This window comes from Seriola dumerili, unplaced genomic scaffold (assembly GCF_002260705.1).
Source record: "Seriola dumerili isolate Sdu_G_001 unplaced genomic scaffold, Sdu_1.0 BDQW01000035.1, whole genome shotgun sequence".
NCBI lineage: Eukaryota > Metazoa > Chordata > Actinopteri > Carangiformes > Carangidae > Seriola > Seriola dumerili.
In genome coordinates this window covers 4,666,117-4,684,908 of record NW_019174290.1, presented here as the reverse complement: position 1 = coordinate 4,684,908, position 18,792 = coordinate 4,666,117, and the positions used below count along the sequence as shown (strand labels likewise).

General features: G+C 39.6%; 1 protein-coding gene across 5 annotated transcripts in view; it reads right to left on the bottom strand.

The window, feature by feature from the left end:
• Positions 1–18,792, bottom strand: part of lrba (LPS responsive beige-like anchor protein) — a 199,084-nt gene that overhangs the window by 92,585 nt on the left and 87,707 nt on the right. For 3 of the 5 annotated variants that reach the window (XM_022738141.1, XM_022738143.1, XM_022738142.1), the window contains exons 36-38: positions 17,786–17,952; positions 2,896–3,020; positions 2,553–2,567 (exon numbers count right to left, since the gene is read on the bottom strand). In XM_022738141.1, coding sequence (XP_022593862.1) covers positions 2,553–2,567; positions 2,896–3,020; positions 17,786–17,952 — 307 coding nt within the window. The remainder of the gene's footprint in view (positions 1–2,552; positions 2,568–2,895; positions 3,021–17,785; positions 17,953–18,792) is intronic. The other 2 variants (XM_022738144.1, XM_022738145.1) reach the window with 1 other exon arrangement.

Sequence of the window (18,792 nt, the reverse complement as noted above, 5' to 3'; positions counted from 1 at the left end):
TGTGTGTGTGTGTGTGTGTGTGTGTGTGTGTGGCTGAGGAATCGTGGAATATGCAAAGTCATGACATTGTTGTTCAACTTGGAGTGCAATGACATAAACAATTTAATTTAACTGTGTGACTCTAAAATACTGAATTGACCAACATTATGTAAAACTATTATAAATAATACTAAAAGCAATTACCTAAGAATATATAAAAAGTAAAAATAAATAAATAAATAAAATAGATTTACACTCACAACTATCATTTTCTTTTTAAAATTCTGGGTGTCATTAAAATGAATGTATAATTTAAAAACATTACAATGTTGAATAATCAACGCAAAGAGCAGTCATGCCACATTAACAAAAAAATCGAGCATGGCACTTCAACCCCATCACTCATCACGCAGGGAGCAGAAATGTGCATAAATCCCAACAGGTTACACTTTTTCCAACACCCCATTTCCCGACTGAGAGGTTCAACTACCTGCTTATACAACTCAAGGCATGCATGGTCGCAGCAATTAAATTGTCAAAATTAACAAATTTGTTTTTAACGGGAGCGTAGCCAGGAGTGTGGTCATGAGGCGAGTATTGATTACCAGAACAGAGACATTAGTCTTCAGGTATTTACTCTGCCACCTCTGGTACACGCGCCTCGGACCAGACCGAATCAATCCCCAGAAAAGATGGTTCTTTCCAGCCATAAATACATAACAGCCTACTCAAGCCTACTGGCAGTCACACACTCCTGTGGAAATCATCTTGGCACAGTATGAATGATAACAGTTGTCCATATCCTTAATCCAGAAATTCACATTTTTCTCCACGCATCGAGTAAAAGACGTATATTTCCCTCTTCTCAAGAAGGAAAAATAAAACGTTATTAAAGATCACCAAGTTAAAAAAAAATTGCAAAATATTTTCCATTGCGTCTAATTTTATGATCATGCGTGAGATTTGAAAAGTGCTGCCACAAGTAGCTAGAAAATTAGGGTAAATTCAAGCTTGATCTTATACTAAATATTTTCTTAGGGAGTGAGACTGCATTTTCCCCTCTGCATCTGATGAATATAATTACAGCCAGATATGACCTTTGTGCTCTGTTTGAAAACTCAGCCCTGCATTCTCATCTTGAGCTGCACTTCCTTAACAAATGTCGGGTCGACTAAAACAAGACGAAAGGTTACATCAGAAAATGGATGCCGTCAGGCTTCAATGTCAAAGAGTTATTTTAATGATATATTCCCATATTTCAGCCAGGCAGCCTACTCTCTGGAGGTAGCATACCCTTGCCACAACTGGCTGCTGGCTATTTTTACACAGACTTGACTTTGAAACCAAATGTTGTTTGCAGGAATTTGTCCCCCCCCCCCCCAGTGATGAATATATGCTGCACGTAAGCTGAAACAGTTTTGAATAAAATTGAATACCAGACCAAATACCTGAATAACCAACTCACAGAACGCCTTCAACACATTTTCTAAAAGACAGAGAAATATGTGTTATGTCTGTTCTCTGTCATGATGTAGCTGAAGGGAAAACAAGGAGGAATAAAGACACAAAGTAAAACTCAGAGGCTTGCTGCAGAAGAAAAGCGGACCAGCTGGACTGTGGCCTCAGTCTCCAGCTGCCTGCACTCTGCAACCATTACTGCAGACCCAGAAGTCTCCCAGGATCCTGAGATCCTCAACACTTATTGCTTTTAGATCACATTCTTATTGACTCCTGTCACACCTGCCATTTGTCTTTGGTAATGATGTCACATTTAACAGGACTTTTGCAGGTGACACATTGAGGACATTTTTGGTGCAGAAATGGCCATTTACTGGAGAGAGTAATTGGTTGAACTGGTAAATGTGGTCCCAGCATGACGATGATTGCAAACCCTGGTGTGTGCTGGATTTTTGCAGAAATGGTGGATTACATGCGCTCTAGGAGAGAAATGCGACTCCTGGTGTTAATGCAGGGGCATGTGTCGTTTAGATATTGTGGCTTTAAGCGACTGCTGGGAATTTCAAGTTGTTCTCAGACAAGTTTTATTGAAAATCTGCACCTGTCTTTATGGAGACGTTCACAGAAACAACGGAGAAAAGGGAGAACTGATGGGATCTATTCCAATTCCACAGGAAAAAGTAATCAATGCTATTACTTTTAACGACAACTTTTTACTCAGTGTAATAGCAGAGTATTGATGAAGTTTTTCCAAACCACATTTAATCTGTAAGAGGTTCAGAGAACAATGTGGGCACTTTCTTCAACTAAAATGTTTGGTAGACTACAATTTGCATTTCACGAGCGTAATATTTAACCTGAAGGACCAATACAACTTTTACTGTCTAACAATATTAGACATTAAATCAATAAATTAACCATAATTATACCACTCGAAATACATTTCATTTTGACTACAACAATAAAACATATGTATATATTTTAGTGTTTACCTCCAATAAAGCCAATTATGCCACCAAGGAATGGTTTCTAATAAATTCTAAAATGAACCCTCACAGGAGCGTAAAAGTCTCAATGAGGACTAACAGAGGAGGGAGAGCGTGGATGTTACTTACCACTGATATCAGCCACTGGGATGCAGTGAAGAAAAAAGAATGACACATTTTCATATGTCATGTTATTCACAGCCACTCATTTCAAGACTGAATTTCTAAGTGAAGCATGCTAACACTCTGGTTATTAGTCCAGCTTTGCATAATGGGAGGCAGGGTATGAAATTACCTGTGTGAAATTCAAATGAGGGTGCTATTTTACTGTGTGTTGTGGTACAATAAATCTTTTATTGCAACGGGAGGACTAATTTTTATTGCCTTGTACCTGGTGCTACCACCAAGCGAGTAAAACAGGGAGTGCAAACAACAGGCAGGGATGAGGGGGGACGTGGTGGATGGGACTGACCGTGTTCGGCCGCGGCTTTGAGCGTAGCCTCTGAGTGAGCGGATCCAAAGGGGTTCCTGATGAAGCGACGTCGCCGCCTTAAATCGTCCTCCCAGTAGTCCAGGCGCCAGAACTCCCTCGGCCGGCTGCAACGAGACAGAAGTAGCACATGTGTTAGCAATTACCAGCCAGCATGGTATAGCAGCCCAGCATTAGCACTCGGTCCGAGCAAGCATACATAAAGCCGGCATTGTGTTTGGTGTTTTTTTTAACCCTCAAAAATCACTCTTTAAAAGCATTCATTTATACACAAACTTATTTGACCCAGAATCACTGTATCCCTGTCCTTGACACTGACAGTATCTCCTTCTCAGAGGCCGAGATATTCCCTCTATTTGCCTACTTTTTCCTCCCTCTCTCTCTCTCTCTTTGGGAAGGTGAACTGAGCACTGAGTACCATCACAGAGGAATGAGCAACTGACAGCATGATCATTTTCCACACACTTCTGTGGCACGTGCTTCCATTCTAGGCTCATTTCAAGCCCAGCAGGATACCTCTTGTCAGGACTCATGGCTAGCAGGATAAGGAGAAGGCCATTACAAACACAGAGGAGGGGGTGGATAGCATTACCAATATTAATCAATGTCTATAGCCTCCATTTTTCTTACCAATTTACATCTCCCTTTACCAGGCCTGGTCGGTAAATCATTCTGCTCTAAAGGAAAAGAAAGTGTTAAGTTTTAATGAGGAGTCACTGCCATATAGCATTGTGCCTGTGTACCGTGTACCTGTCCATAATGAAAAATCACTTCGATTTTTGAAAGTGATTTAATTACAATATAATCTAAAATATTCATTACCCATGCCTCAGAGGCAGAACAAAACATAAGAAAATCACTTTTGCATTACATTAGCAATTTTTTCTTTTTAATTTAAACTCTATCGTACACAAAGCTGTTCATTTGTCAGAATGTAAAAACAGCTCATGTGTTAATGATTAACAACTCAGGTGGGGAAGGAGAAACAATGTACACTTGGATCCTCAGTGAGACTAAATCCTGACAGTTGGACTCAAGTCAAATTGTTGTTTAACTTGAACTAAATGTTCTCATGAGGAAAAATTCCAGTCCAGGCCTGAAGTGAGGTTGTACTGTGGTCGGGTTATATGATAATCAAGTCTTTAATTGCTGTGACAAATATGAAAATCAGTTGATCAGCAGGCTACATGCCTCCATTAAGCATAGATTTACTACATTTGCATTCATGCACTACCTAAAAACATCTAGTCACACACTGTTTTCTTTTTCCACAGGATAACAGTTGAGTAGATTAAGCATTGAAAGCAAGATTTGTGCCAAAACTAATGTGTAAAAAAAAGAACCAAATAAAATAATAAAATAAATAAATAGTTTTAAACATTTTTAAAGAAACAAGTAAAAATCATGACCAGGTTGTGTCTAAGTGGCTGCAGTGTATCCTGTGAAGGTGTAGGAAGACACAGTTTATGGTTTCAGTGGCATAAGCTATGACGGGCGAACCCCAGCATACTTTATGTGTCCTACTCTTGAACGCTGCTCTGGCTAGGGGCTCCTCACAAATCTTCAGTCCAACACCAATGATCACACAGGGGCCTCTAAAAGGGAAAGGAGCTTTACACAAGCAAACAAATACAATTTCCAAGCGGGTCCTTTAAAACCTTGTATGTCCTGGCTAATGAAAACCATTGATTATATGATGTATTTGGACAAAAAAAAAAAAAAATTGGTCTCAAAAGGCTGGATGACGAGAGGAGAGTGGCAGCTGCTGCTGCTGCTGCTCATATCTCAGGTCTGGATGTAAAGCAGTTCGCTGAATGCATTTACTTTGGTGCATACAGGACAACCACTGAATACAAATACTATAATAATGTTTCATAATATAAAACTCAGTGAAATGAAAACAATAGAAAAGATGAATATAGATTTTGCATATTCAGAAAGAAATCAAGAGAGCGCGAGAGAGTGAGTGTGTGTGTGTGTGTGTGTGCAGAATGCAAGTTGGAAAGACACAGGGGACGCAGGTCTGTGCAGGACCAGATTTCGCACCAGTGACAAAGACCCTGCTCAATGTTTGCATGTGATAGCCTCTGAACGCAAATGGCCACTTCATCATCCTGCCTGCAATGGTATTCATCTATGAAAATAATTATCAAGGTTGTGCACAGCGCACAGCTCCAAATCAGGACGTGCTCGTCTCTCATCTCATGGGGGGGGGGGTCTGTCCCATTCACACAATACACATTAATCCATCAGGAGGGGAACCATTGGCTGGAGTAATTAGTCACAGCATGGGGGGGACCACCTCTGCCAGTCATATTCATCCAGCGCACCATGAACAGGCCACAATGGAAGTCCTAATGATGCAGTGCTAGAAGAGGTGGACGCACGATGAAAGATACCTCGTCATCAATCCCTGATGAGAGCGCCGCCGTAACAAGAATGGAGATGTACAGCGCTATGCAGCCCCCATACCGTACACTGAGTGTGTTTCCACAAAGATGATAAATTATTCAGGGCTCATCCATCCTCCTCGGGCATCCTTGGCAGAATATACTGAAGCACCATTCTTCAAAATAACAACAATTAAAATAACAAAGGGCCAGCGTTGTGCTGTGGCTCACGCCAACCACTTGTGTAATTAGTAATTAGTTTGGTCATAAAAGGTGTCTGGAAGGCCCGCTCGTTAAGCCTGAAGTGACTGTTGTCTGATGATGAAAGTGGGGGAGAGACACACACAGAGAAACTGACAGAGGAAGTGTGTGTGTGTGTGTGTGTGTGTGTGTGTGTGTGTGTGTGTGTGTGTGTGTGTGTGTGCGTGTTCCTTAAAAACGTAAGCAATGCTTGAATCACATGAAGCTCTGAGGTTGTGTGTGTGTTGAGAGGAAAATGTTGAACCATACCAAGCCTTTCTAATGTAGACCACATTGGCTACTGATGAAACACGGCCCGGAAGAGTTTTATGTGAGGTAGTAAAGAGTAATTACCTTTTTTTCCCCCTTCTTTCTTTTCTTTAAACATCTTTTGGATGCTCTTCAAGACTCTGGAGTTGTAAATTTGAGGAAGTTTACCAACACAGAGGACGAATGGGGGAGCTCAGGTTTCTCCTTTTATGCAGCCCTGATGCTCTGACTCCCTAATCAGTTAGCAAAACAGTTATGCCTTCAATCTAATAAACTCAACACAAACCATCAACACGCTGCGAGGAGATATTTTACTGGTGGGTTCTTGAAGATTTCAATTGCGCTACTAAATTGTCCATTTACATCAAAACAGAGAGGGTGTCCAAGTAGATCTGGCATTGCTTGGAGACATACAAAACAAATCATATGGAGTGTTCATTGTGAGAGCTGGTTCGGGATTAATGAAATGCTTATTTGGAAAGAACAGCATTTAGAAAAGTGGAGGGCCAAGTGAGCTACATTAACCATGTCCGCTACAATAAACTATTCCCTGACACATTGGTGCCGTTTACCCAAATAACAAGCGAGGAGAATATCCATTTACATGAATGTATCATGATATGACAGCTGGTGACTGAAATCACATTATTTGAACTGAAGTCTTTTCAAAGCACTGGCCAATATAAGGTCAGTGGCAATGATCGGCAGCTAAAATGCTATCAAATTTTAAATTTTGAAACAAATTTAAGAACTTTTTGTTTCTTTTTTATACACAAATCAATTTTTTTATTTTTTATTTTTATTTTTTTTTAACATTCTTGATGATATTTTTTTTTTCTTTCTTTTGTTGCAGATTATTACAGTTTCCTTCAGCACCAAGCCTATTTCCCTTGGGGGGTATTAAGGTTTAATCTTATCCTAAATATAACACTAATCATGCATTAAAAAACCCTAAAATAAACATCCACAATCCAAGTCACCTCTATTAATCATCACATGTTACTGAGATTAGTGGCTTTCTGAGTAGTTTTGTATGATGGCAGCATTGCTGCTTATCATTATCAAATGGCCGGTTTAAACATGTTAATAGATCGTCTCTGCTGGCCCTGAAAGTTTGATAGCACCGCTGTTGGAAAGGTAACGATTGTTCATTTGCTGACAAGGACAAATGATTGTCATCCATCAACATCCAATCAGACAGGATTGTCCAGAGACAAATGCATCACAGTTTCCTCACTGTTTTCAGTCTTTAAAAGTTTCTATTTGTTTTTAAACCAGCATATATTATATATTAGAACTAGAAAAAAAAAAAAAGATCTTACATTATTTCATTTGAATTCAGCTTCTTGAGAAAGCTTGAAATGACTCTTGGTGAATATGGAGAGGTAAAGAAAATGCTACTGTTTTGCATGGGTTTATCTTCAAAGCATTTGATATTATGTAAATGATAACATGACCTTTATCATAGCAAGCAGGACATGCAGAGTGAATATGCTTTCATATATCACTACAAGCGACTGCACTTTGGCACAAACAGTCATTCATAACCTTTCTGCTAAATTAACTTGGGTATAGTCAATGAGACCTGCATATGCAGAACAGATTTCTCCCCTTGCTTATTTTATATTAATGCCAGTTCCTATTGGCAGTCCTCAAATTGCTCAAACATTGCTGCTATCCCCAGGATCATTTTGCTTTGATTTGCATAAACCATGTGTTTAGAAGAAACGGGAGCGCAGGAATAGATTGAGGATTTGTCATGTTGAGGACTGGTTGCTGGAGCACTGGCTCTTTGTCAAACGGTGGCAGTGATCGCTCCGATGGCATCTCAAGACTCAAATTAAAATGAAACAGGACCAAATACCTTCCCGCTGAAATTGTTTGGCGTGATTAAGTCTTGCCGAAGTGATTTTCTATATGTGCATTAATGCTTATCCTTCCCTCTCCAATGAGGTGTACATGAGACCATCTACATGTGTGTATGTTAATTCACCTCAGCTAATGTTGTTTACAAGATTTACCCGAGGTAATGTTAGGGTCACAGACCCGCCAACATTTCCATCTTATACTCTGAAATGACAGTCCATGTGTAATTTTACCCATCCTCATCATTAATCACAGGCTCAAGTCGTTTAATTTGTCTATTTTTATATGAATTTAAATATGTTGCGATGAGTGATCAGATCTGTGATGAAAAATGTATGAAAACATATTTAATGAAAGAGTAAAAATGTAAATCTCGGCTGACACATGAGCTAAGATATTCACTCACACCGAAACAAAGTCCATGTACATTTACATCTTTTGTTTTTATCAGTCTCTTGTTAACTCCCTTTTCACTGAATTTGCTGCTAACATACAGAAGAGCTCACTCTCTCATTACCAAGACAACATAAGCACCTACCACTCCTCCCAATTAACTCCAATTTATCCAAGAGCTTTCAAAAAGCGATCTGAAAAAAAGGAGGGAGTGATATTGCAGCTCTGCAACATCACCGGCTTGTGAGGATCAAAGTGCTCCCATGGGTGGGAGGCAAAAGGCTTCAGACTCCCCACAATGCAGTGCAGCCAAATGAAATAATGCAAATTGAGCCCTAATTACCAGCAGCTTAGTGTGCAGCTTCCAATTAGCAGCAATTACACTCAGTGTAAATTCACCAACAAAAAGCCAGAACATCACACACTGATTATATCAGATTTCACGGGAGGTAAAAGCGTTGCTTAGTAAGGTGGTAAATATTGACCAAAGGACAGGAATGTTTAACACATTGTGAAAAGCTATTTCCATTGCAATGAAAAATGTTTTCATTCTTTAATGTTAAAATAGCGTCAGTGTTTGCCTCATGAATATTATCTAAGCATCAAAGACATAATAAATAGTATATACAGACTTCCACGGCTACAGCACTGAAGTGGTACCATCTGTATTTTTGATGAAGAGCCACATTTTTCCTGTGATTTTGACAACATGCATTTAAGGCCATTTATCACCACTACTGCGAGGTAATGAGGGCATCCACTGGACCGGAGTTGCATAATTCTGCCATTACTGGCCCATTGTAATAATCTTCTGACCTCTAGCTTTCAGAGCTGATCTTGAATGGTATGACAAATCTGAACTCGTACCCACATTTCTTACACACTCCAAAAGAAAAACACAGTTCAGGAGCTCAAGGTCAGGTTTTTTTTTTTTTTTTTTTTAGTTCAAAAGTCCACATTTATAAACACAGATATGGGATCATGTTTAACATTACATCTAAAATGCCGAAACCGCCAAAGGAGTCTCATAGTAAAACGCTTTGTAAAAAAAAAAAAAGAAAAAAGAAAAAAGAAAAAAAGCAGATTTTGAAATATACAATTTTGAAAAATCCAACCATCACAAATTTCAGTTTCATTTATGAAACTACAAAAAATTAAAAAAAAAAATGAAACCGATGTTGCTTGTTAGCTCTCGACTACTTTATTAAACAAATCAGTCATGTCTGTATACGAGTGTGTCCTGCCTCAGTGTGATGCGGGACCGCGAGGCTCGGCAATCTCATCTAGCAAAGCTGTCTGCTGTTCAGGAGCACCTCCTCCCCTCTCTCCATCATACCGCTGTGCCCATTATGCAGCACTTATAGCACAGTGCATGTGCGTCTGTGTCAAGTGCAGCAATTCCACTGCAAGGTGATTGAGACGATCATGTAAACAGAAATCTAACTAACTATAATGGCAATGTAGTTATGCGAGCTTATGCAAGCTTCATTTGAGAATATGATCTTAAACAAAAAAAAAATAACAATAGCAATGACAACAGTAGAATTCCACATAGATAAAGTCCTTTTTCTTAAATGTTTTATATAAGTTTATATAAATATAGTTTGTACAGTTTCATACAGCTTCATCCCGTATGAAAATCTGAATCTAATTATGCTGCACCACAGTGTCAAATTTCTAGCTTGTTAATACTGTTTGTTTCATAATGCTTGCAGTAAAATTAGACTTTCTATAGAAATAGCCCATGATACACTCAGCAGCCACTTCATTAAGTAAACCTATATAATAGTGCAATCCAATGCAAATGTTCAGCCCAAAAAAAAGGCCTTTTTTTTTGCACTGTCATAGGTCTTAATTCAATCATGTGTCCCTCACCTCTATAAATATGGAGGACAGAGAATTAGAAGCACCTCTCTTCAATCTACATATTTCTGACAATGTCAACAGAAATGATAAATTTCATAAATGTATAGAATTTATGGCAGAGCTGTTGTACTGGTTTGTGTATGAAGACGTAAGTCTACATTTTTCCTTTTATTTCTACTTTCTATTAGTCAAAATATTTCCTATACTAAATAAGCTAATCTGCAGCTAACGGCGAGTCTCAATTGTTGTAATAGAATTTCACTATTTCCCTCTTTCTATATTATCAATAGCAATTATTAAGGGTGGTGCTAAACGTAACCTCAGACACAGGAAGGGGGGGGGGGGGTGTAAAGTAAATCTACAGCAAGAATAAAAGGTGAAGATCTATGAGTAAAGGATGATCCTCAGTCTTCCACCCTCTATACCGGGGAGCATCTGTGTTTTATGTGTCCTTTTTCCTGCTTTAGTTGCACAAGAAAGTGCTGGATTCTAAAGATAAAGGCGATTTTTTGGCAAATGGTGAAAGTAGCAAAATAAATGGCCCACTGGTCCTATGGTGTAATTACAGTGGCTAGAAGCATACCAATCTATCACGAGGAAGAGGGGGGGCTGACACGCTGCAAAGGGGTTAGTCAAAGGAGATACCCTTTGACTAACTACTGGCCCCGGACAATCGATACTCTGCAGATATTGCATCCAGGGAGAAAGGAGGAAAAAAAAGCCCTAAAAACTTCCCAAATGGCTTTTCATTCAGATATTGATCAGCACCCTTTTATCATGACCTTGCTCCACCAAGGCCATATACTTTCTTAAGGGTATATGAAACTCATAAATCTGAGAGTTGCTACAGAGTCACACTGAGCTGTGAGCAGCGAGGCAGGATGGTGTAATTGGTCTTTCTGGGATGGCCGCCTTCATTCATACTTCATAACAAGGATTCCATTACATTTCTGAGCTGCTGGGAAAAGGACGGACAATACTGATGGGGTAAAAACGAAGAAGGGGATCCTAACAGCGTAAATGGGTTACGGTAAATTGGTTAAACTGAAAACTCGCTGTCCATTCTCACCTCCGGTTTAGGTGACATATATACGTTATATAGTTGGAACTTTAACTCAGTGATTCCCAGGAACAAAAATACCCTTTGAGCCTCAAAGGGTATTTCTGCAGTTGCCAGGGTGTACGTGGAAAGTTTGTGAAGTAGCTCTGCTTAATAGAAAAAGAATTATGACTTGGTTAAAATATATATTCACAAATTTGTGTTTAGGAGGAAAATAAACACACAAATAGGATTGCAAAAAGGTGCGAGTCTGATCTTCTGTATAATTGTTGTCGGAATAGCCAATAATCTACCAGTTATCATAGGCTCACTACATAGAACACTCCTTAAAGTCAAAGAGAAACATTAAATAACTGGCTGAAATATCCACCTTCTGAAAATCCAAGTAGTAGAAGTGCAAATACAATTATATATTGTATTGTATATATTTTAACAAGATTAACTTTTATATAATTAATTGTGATATCTAATTAAATGAACTTATTTAGAACATGACTGGTGGTATGAATGAGGGTGTACTCGAGCTCATCTGATAAGGGCTGGTAAAACAAAACATTGTAAACCACTGCATTCTTGTAAAAAAAAAAAAAAAAAAAAAAAAAAAAAATTTCCACAATCACAGCTTTCATTTCACCACTTGCCTTTTTTGTCATTTTAAAAGGACCCACTGACTGTAATTCTTTTTGAGTCTCAGTCTACACGGCAACACTTAACCATGCTAACATATGGACATCATCAGCTGTTAATATGTTCCACCATGACACTTTGTTACTATTCCTTACAGCCCCAGCCACTGTACTGTATATATAGTTGAAGTAAATGTTATCATTAAGGCTATATTCTTATTCATATCCATGAGCCAGACTGCACGGTAGGGCCTTTGTGGCACGTTATTTTATGGAACTGATGGAACGCGCGTCGGTCAAACTTGAACAGTCTCCCCAGAGATTTAAGGAACATCCTTTTTGTCCCCGTCACAACTTTTCTGTCTCAGACACATGTCACTGTGCATGATTAATGAGGTGGAGGGTTTCACATTAAACCCCGTTTAAGGGCTTTGGTGCTGGAGATCCCTGCATGATACTGAGCGTCTCGTTTACAAAGATGAACATAACTGAAGGCAGGCTTGCATTTCTTTATACTGTATGTTTATGCTATATGTTTATGACAGTATCAAGTCAGATGGATGATCACAACTCGAGTCCCGGATAATTGGTTTTGAAGTAGCCGGGACATGGATCTAAAGGAAACAACTGTCTCTGCCTTAGATGAGACAGGAGCTGCAGTCTGCCACAGCTGCCACTGCTCAGCACAGCGGGTCATGTTTGTGTTTAGACTGCAAGTATTTATAAGCAAACCAGAAGCCATTACCGGTTAAAATGACCAGTTAAGTACAGTGCAAAAGTAATGGACTTTTTCCAGTGTAAAGAAGGACTCAGCTCAAAGTTTATCTACTGTAGATGTAACTTAACCATCCTGACTTCATTTCGTTGTAATATTTTACTAAAAACTGGAAAGGGATTAGATAAATCTTAAAGATTAGAGCACAGATAATATCAAGTTGCTCTGTAAAAATGTACAGGGCAGAAATAACAAACTGAAAAATCTGTGAATCAGTACAAATCAGAATCAAGAAAGTCTGGGGATCTACAGTGTTTATTCTATTCCCAAATACAACAACGGCAATCTGATAGTCAGATAAGTCACCAGCTGCAGAGTTTTCCATACAGCAAACAAGACACACTCTCAGCCTTTTACATACAGATTTTCATAATCACTCATCAGTATGGCTTAGTATATAATGTAGCTAGAGGAAAAGATGTGGGGGAAAAATGTCCCCGTCTTGTCTTTGTATGCATCTCAGCTTTTGATGCCTCAGTGACAAATATCTATCTCTCACCCCCCTCGCCCTCTCTCTGTTCTGTCTTCCTGGCCCTCTCGTGTCATGCATTTCCGAGAGCCAGTGTATTCTAAACAGTTATGTTCTTGTTTCCTATGGTTATATTCTCCACTGACGTGCTGGAGTCCCATTTCCTTTTTCAGCTCTGTGTGCACAGCACCAGCACAGCCGTAATGTACAGTGTGTCCATAAAACATGCACGCAAGGCAGCGCAGACACTGTGCAGACCTCGCCTTTAACACATGCATTACATTCAGTATTATGTATCATAATTGTGATTTAAGTCTGGAATGAAAGTATACAAGTAGAAATGAATCTGGCTGCCGCAGCTTCTCATGCAATCACTTATTTAAAGAAAATACTATGTGGACATGAGTATCCTCACTGTGGCCCAGCTCAATGGTGTGTTCAGAGCATTATTAATTGAAGAGGAGGCTCAATGAGAGAGATAAAACCAACAAGGCCTGTCATGACTAAGGGACAACGGGCGGGACTGTTGAAAGTTGATCTGATCGTTCAAGAAAAAATTAATTAATGGCCCAGAAAAACCTGTTCCCTAAAATTAACTTCTCAATATGTGTGATGCTGTCCTACATTAGCATAAAAACTGTGGCAAAGATAAAACTGTGTGTGTTATTTCAAGTATGAGATTCCTATGTTTGTGTTTTTGTCTGTGGTCTGCTCAGTCGTTTGAAGAAGGTGGAGCCAGGTTGGAAAAAGGTGATGTCACATATTTCTGCACCAGTCAGGATTTAGCCATATTTGTATATGATGACAGTTGGGAGGTTGTTTGTTTGTGTTGCCAGGGAGATGCCTATGCCAATAGAATCCCATCACACCACACCCAGACAGTCTTAATTAAACTGAGATTTTGAGTTTTAAACTCCGAATAAACAACATCTATTGTAAGCATATTTTCAATCTAAACTATGATTATAGTTCTACCTCATTAACCATGAATATTTAATTTTATACAGAAATACTTAACATTTGAAATCCAGTTGTCAGGGGCTTTAACAACAAACGAAACAAACTGAAAATTGATTAATCACTCCAAGTTTTCCAATGTGTGCTTCATATCACTGTGAATATTTTGTCTTTGCCTTTGTACTACTGGTCAGACAAAACAAGAAATCTGGAGGTTGTGGCAATTGTGACAGGCATTTTTCACCATTTGCAAAACAACTAAATGATAACTAACTGCAAAAATAATCAAGAGATTAATTGAAAATGAAAACAATCATTAGTTGCAGCCCAAACAGGAAGCACAGGTAAGTACTGGCATACACAGGAGAGAGTAGCTCATGAAAAATACATATACGCTATTTGCTCTGTCTTCACTCTGGTTATGCATCACATACTAATGCTGCAGAGCTGAAACAATTAGTTGATTAATCCATTAATCAATCAACAGAAAATAAAACTAACAACAATTTTGAAAATGCATTGCTCTTTGAGCCATTATCAGGAAAAATGACCAAACCTTCACTAGTTCTAGGTTTTCAAATGTGAGGATTTTCTGCTTTTCTGTTTTGTATCATTGTAAACTGAATACATGTTCAGCTCTGTGAAACTGTGCCCTGTATTTTTCACATCTTTTTTGTTAAAAAAAAAACAGAACCTAACAAAAAAATGGAAAAAAAATTAAATCATGTGGTAAGACAAAACCATCCTTGGTATTTTGTGTAGACACCATTCAGTGTCCTCTGCTGTATTATTAGTGGATAGGAGGAAAAAAATCCTTTTCTGGGACAAACTGTGAATGTTCTGCTCCGGCTTCTTTCCCTCAATAGTGCACTGGTGAAATGACATAGCACAGGATAAAATAGTAATGCTAATATCAATAGTTTGTCCATTACAGGTCAGCTAACTGTCCAGAGGAACAGTTACAAAGCTGTTCGTTTTCGATCTCACAAGGCCGATCAATACGGGGGCATACTGTTTCAATTTTGCCGGCATTGATTTTCTCTATAACGCTCCAACCCTAAAGCATTCGTCTTTCTGAAGGAAGGAAGATTTGATTTACTGAAGAAAAATTGGAGTGCACATCACAAAGATTTTTTGCCGGGCGGGAGTTTGACGTGCCAAAAGATGGATGTCCCTTGGCTGGGAAGCCTCTAGCCTAAGGGCGTCCATTAGAGCAGTGGTGCTGCAGAAAATGAGCTGCTTATATGAGGGAGGAGGAGCAGAGGGAGAGGAGTTGGTGCTCGGGGTGTGTATATTTTGGGGGGCTAGCTGTAGGTGAGGATTGTTAGAGTAAACTGGGAATAAAAAAGGATGCTGATGCAGCCTTAAAAGAAAAGAGGAAGACAAAGTATGAGAGCAGCAAATGCCAGGGAGTAAACCCAAATCTCTGCATCTTGAAGAATACTTCCATTTGCCTCAAACAGACCAGCTTACATCAGTAGGTTGTCAACAACAGCCTCTGGATTTAAAAAAAAAAAAAGAAAAAAAAGTGTTCACACTGCTTCCCCATCACACTCCAACCATTTTCAGCTGCAGTCACCTTCCTTTTACTTTCCCCGCTTCCTGCATCCAGAGTGAATTTCCATGGTACATTAGTCAGCCTATTAGAATGCAATAAAGAGAAGGTATGAGAGGGGAAAAAGAGAAGAGTAGTGCATGTCCCCAGAGACTGTGAGCTGGCGTTCTCCATCATCTGCCCTCATCTCCCCTCTCTGTCCGTCGACTTTGTCTAGGTGTCATATACATGAAAGATGATTCCTGACCCAAATAAACACCACAGCAGTCTGGATGCTCAGTGGACCCAAGCTCAAAGGAAGAGGGGGGGGGGGGGCTAGAGAGATGTGGAGAGAAAAAAAAATGACATCTGCCAGTTGTTTCATTTGTGGCCATCTTGCTACCTGTTCATTTACTTTTTTCCCCCCTCTTAAAAAGACAGCAGGCTGACATGTTGTACACCTGAGTCTCAAGGCACTGGGACAGAAATGTATGGATGGACAGGTAGTCGCCCTATCTGTCTGGCTGTGGATCTGTCTATGTCTTGACACTAGATGACAGATAGATACTGCCTTTGTCTGGTGGAAGGAATCCTCTCTGGACACTCTGTGTTACAACTGAAGTAGATAGTGAAACAAGAAAAAGCAAAGGACACAAAGTGAGGGACAAAGAGAAAAGAAATTGTGTGTTGTGATGAAGAGAAAGAGAGAGAGAGAGAGAGAGAACCACAGATGAAAAAGACAAAGCGCGGGAATGGAAAAGAGAAAATCACCTAACACCTCTTTCCTCCAGAGGCCAGGGCCGCTGTAAGCTGGATATTAAGACACAAATTGCATTCAGGCAGGTCACACTATGTCAGAAGATATTAGATGCCTGCCGTGAGGAAACAACAATTCCCATCAGCTTGTGAGAAAATAATATTTTCATTTTCAGACTCTTTATTGAATGGAAACTTTGGGGAATACGTTTTTATGGCATGTGAGCAGGCAGGCTTGGATTTTTACACCCTAGCAACAAAAGGTCGTAATCATAGCTGTGTATTGTCTTTGTGCTCCTGGATTTCATTTTCACAGCTGGAAAAAGCTTGTGGGTTTCATTGTGTGTCTGTCCTTCCCCTCCCGTTCTTATTTACAGACAGGGATGTTGCTTCACCACACGGTTTGTGTATGAGGGGAATGAGGGAAAGAACAGCTCTTATATTGCTACGCCTGCAGGTATGCAGGTGTGCATGAGAGTTTTGTTTTTTTTCCTGTGTCCATCTTTTCCTTTTAATTGTTCTTTTTCTGGGGTTTGCAGCACCAGATGTTTCTCCTATGCCCGCATACCATGGGCTCTGGTGCGAAGCTGCACCACCTGACCTTCACAGTAATTGACCAAAACTATTGATGTAATGGCACAGGACTGATTGTGATTTATTAAAAGAGCGCTGCACTCCAAGGCCCAGTGCCAACGGCTCCCTGCGCCCATCGGCAGCCATTAGGAAAACCATCAATAGCACAACAGCATAAAGGACCAGTAATGGGGGACTTTTCTGGCCAGAGCTCGTAGAACACAATCTCCATAGTAAATAGCACAGCCTCGTGTGAGTACACATGGAGAGTAATAGAAAGAAAGAGAGGGAAGGAGGAGAGGAAGGTGGGAGGGAGATGGGATCAAGGAAAGAAAAATATGACAAATAATACACCACATCCTGATATGAGAGAACAAACTAGAGAAAGAAAACAAAGGCAGCCAGAGATAGAGTCCTGATCCAATAACAAACTAACCCTCGCCAGACGAGTCTCCAGGGAGTCGGTTCAGTCTAACAAGCGTGAGCCAGCGGCCGTCTCTCCGGCTCACTATTACACACTACCTGCACAAACAGCCATCATTAGGGAATAGCTCCATTGGATTCTGCTGCCTATTTGGCGAAACAAACACAGAGGATAAGGTTCCCTCTCTTCCTAATGGGAGCCGAGCTGTTTAAATGGCTTTCATCTCTCTCCCGAGTCAATGCATCATTCAACCCACAGCTGACATTTTCACCTTTGCAAATCTAATTTAATCAAAGTCATGAGTATTGGGGGATGAGAAAGATTATGATGAGATTAAAACCATTACATTGGTCTGAATAATTTTCAAGGTAGAGAAAATTACACTGTTCATTAAAAAAAAAACAGAACAGGTGTATCCTCTTGATTAAAAGGCTTTTCTATACAGACCCAAGTAAACGCCACGTGTAAAGAATGGATTAAACATGTACATGATGTAAAATGCATTATGTGTATGTGTGTGTGAGGCAGTGTGACAGAGCTAAAAAAGAAAACAAACCTTAACAGATTTTATTTCCCCTTCCATTATGATAAATTTTAAAATATTTTACCAGGAAATCTCTTTAATAAATTTTGCCTTACTCTCATTCTTAGACACAGCTTTTGTTTTTTTTACCTTATGGAGGAGTTTCCCCAGGCTCCATGTTTGTCAGTCAGGATGTTGACTATCTTCTGGATGAGCTGTGTGGCTGTCACATGGTCGCGGTACTTGGCGGCTCGAATAAGGTGGTCACACATTTTCTCCTCATCTCGCTTCTCTGCTGCGTACTGAGCACTGTTAGACTGCAAGGGAGAGAGAAAATATGCATTATACATTCTGCAAGTGAAGGTATCATTGCAAAACAATATACAAATGTGTCAAGAAACTGAATTAAATAGCATATAGATGTATTAATATCTTGCAACTAACATATGGGGCCAAAACCAGTCTATAGGAGGAAACAGTACAGACACTAGCACACAGTGTTTTCATGTATAGAAACTCTACTCTGAGTAGAACCAAATGAAAAGCATAGGGTCATTTCTGTCCTCTTGTCACGTTGATTAATAACAGTGGACATGTATTTACTAATGCCCTCCAGCGCACCAAATAACACGATACCCACAATGCACAGGGAGGACATTTTTCTCTGTCAGAATTTGTTATCAGAATGAGCCTTTGAACTCTGCAGCGATGGCAAAAGTAAAACACCTTCTGAAAATAACAGCAATAATTTGAGACAGTGTTTTGATTTCCAATCTATATTTCACAACCAATTTCAATTCCAAACTGGTGTTGCGCTCATGGCTTCCTTTGAAAGGACTGTGTTCAAAGTGATATTCTTATTGAAGGTGAGCATAAGGAAAGGGACAGAGATAAAAACATGGGCTATGTATAGAGCATCTAGACATACACATCATCACGGTGCACTTGTTTTTTTTCTTCTGCGTGCTCCAAGTACAGCTACTAAAGCAAATGGCAGTATTAAGAATGAAATACATTCAATTATTAATGCTGCATTGGTTGTACATTTCGGTCCTTATCAAATTAATTTTAATCCGACCCATTGGTACAGCAGTCACACAGTGAGTATTAACCCAGATGCATGGCTGAACAAATGCAACCTGTTTTCCCAAAGTTAC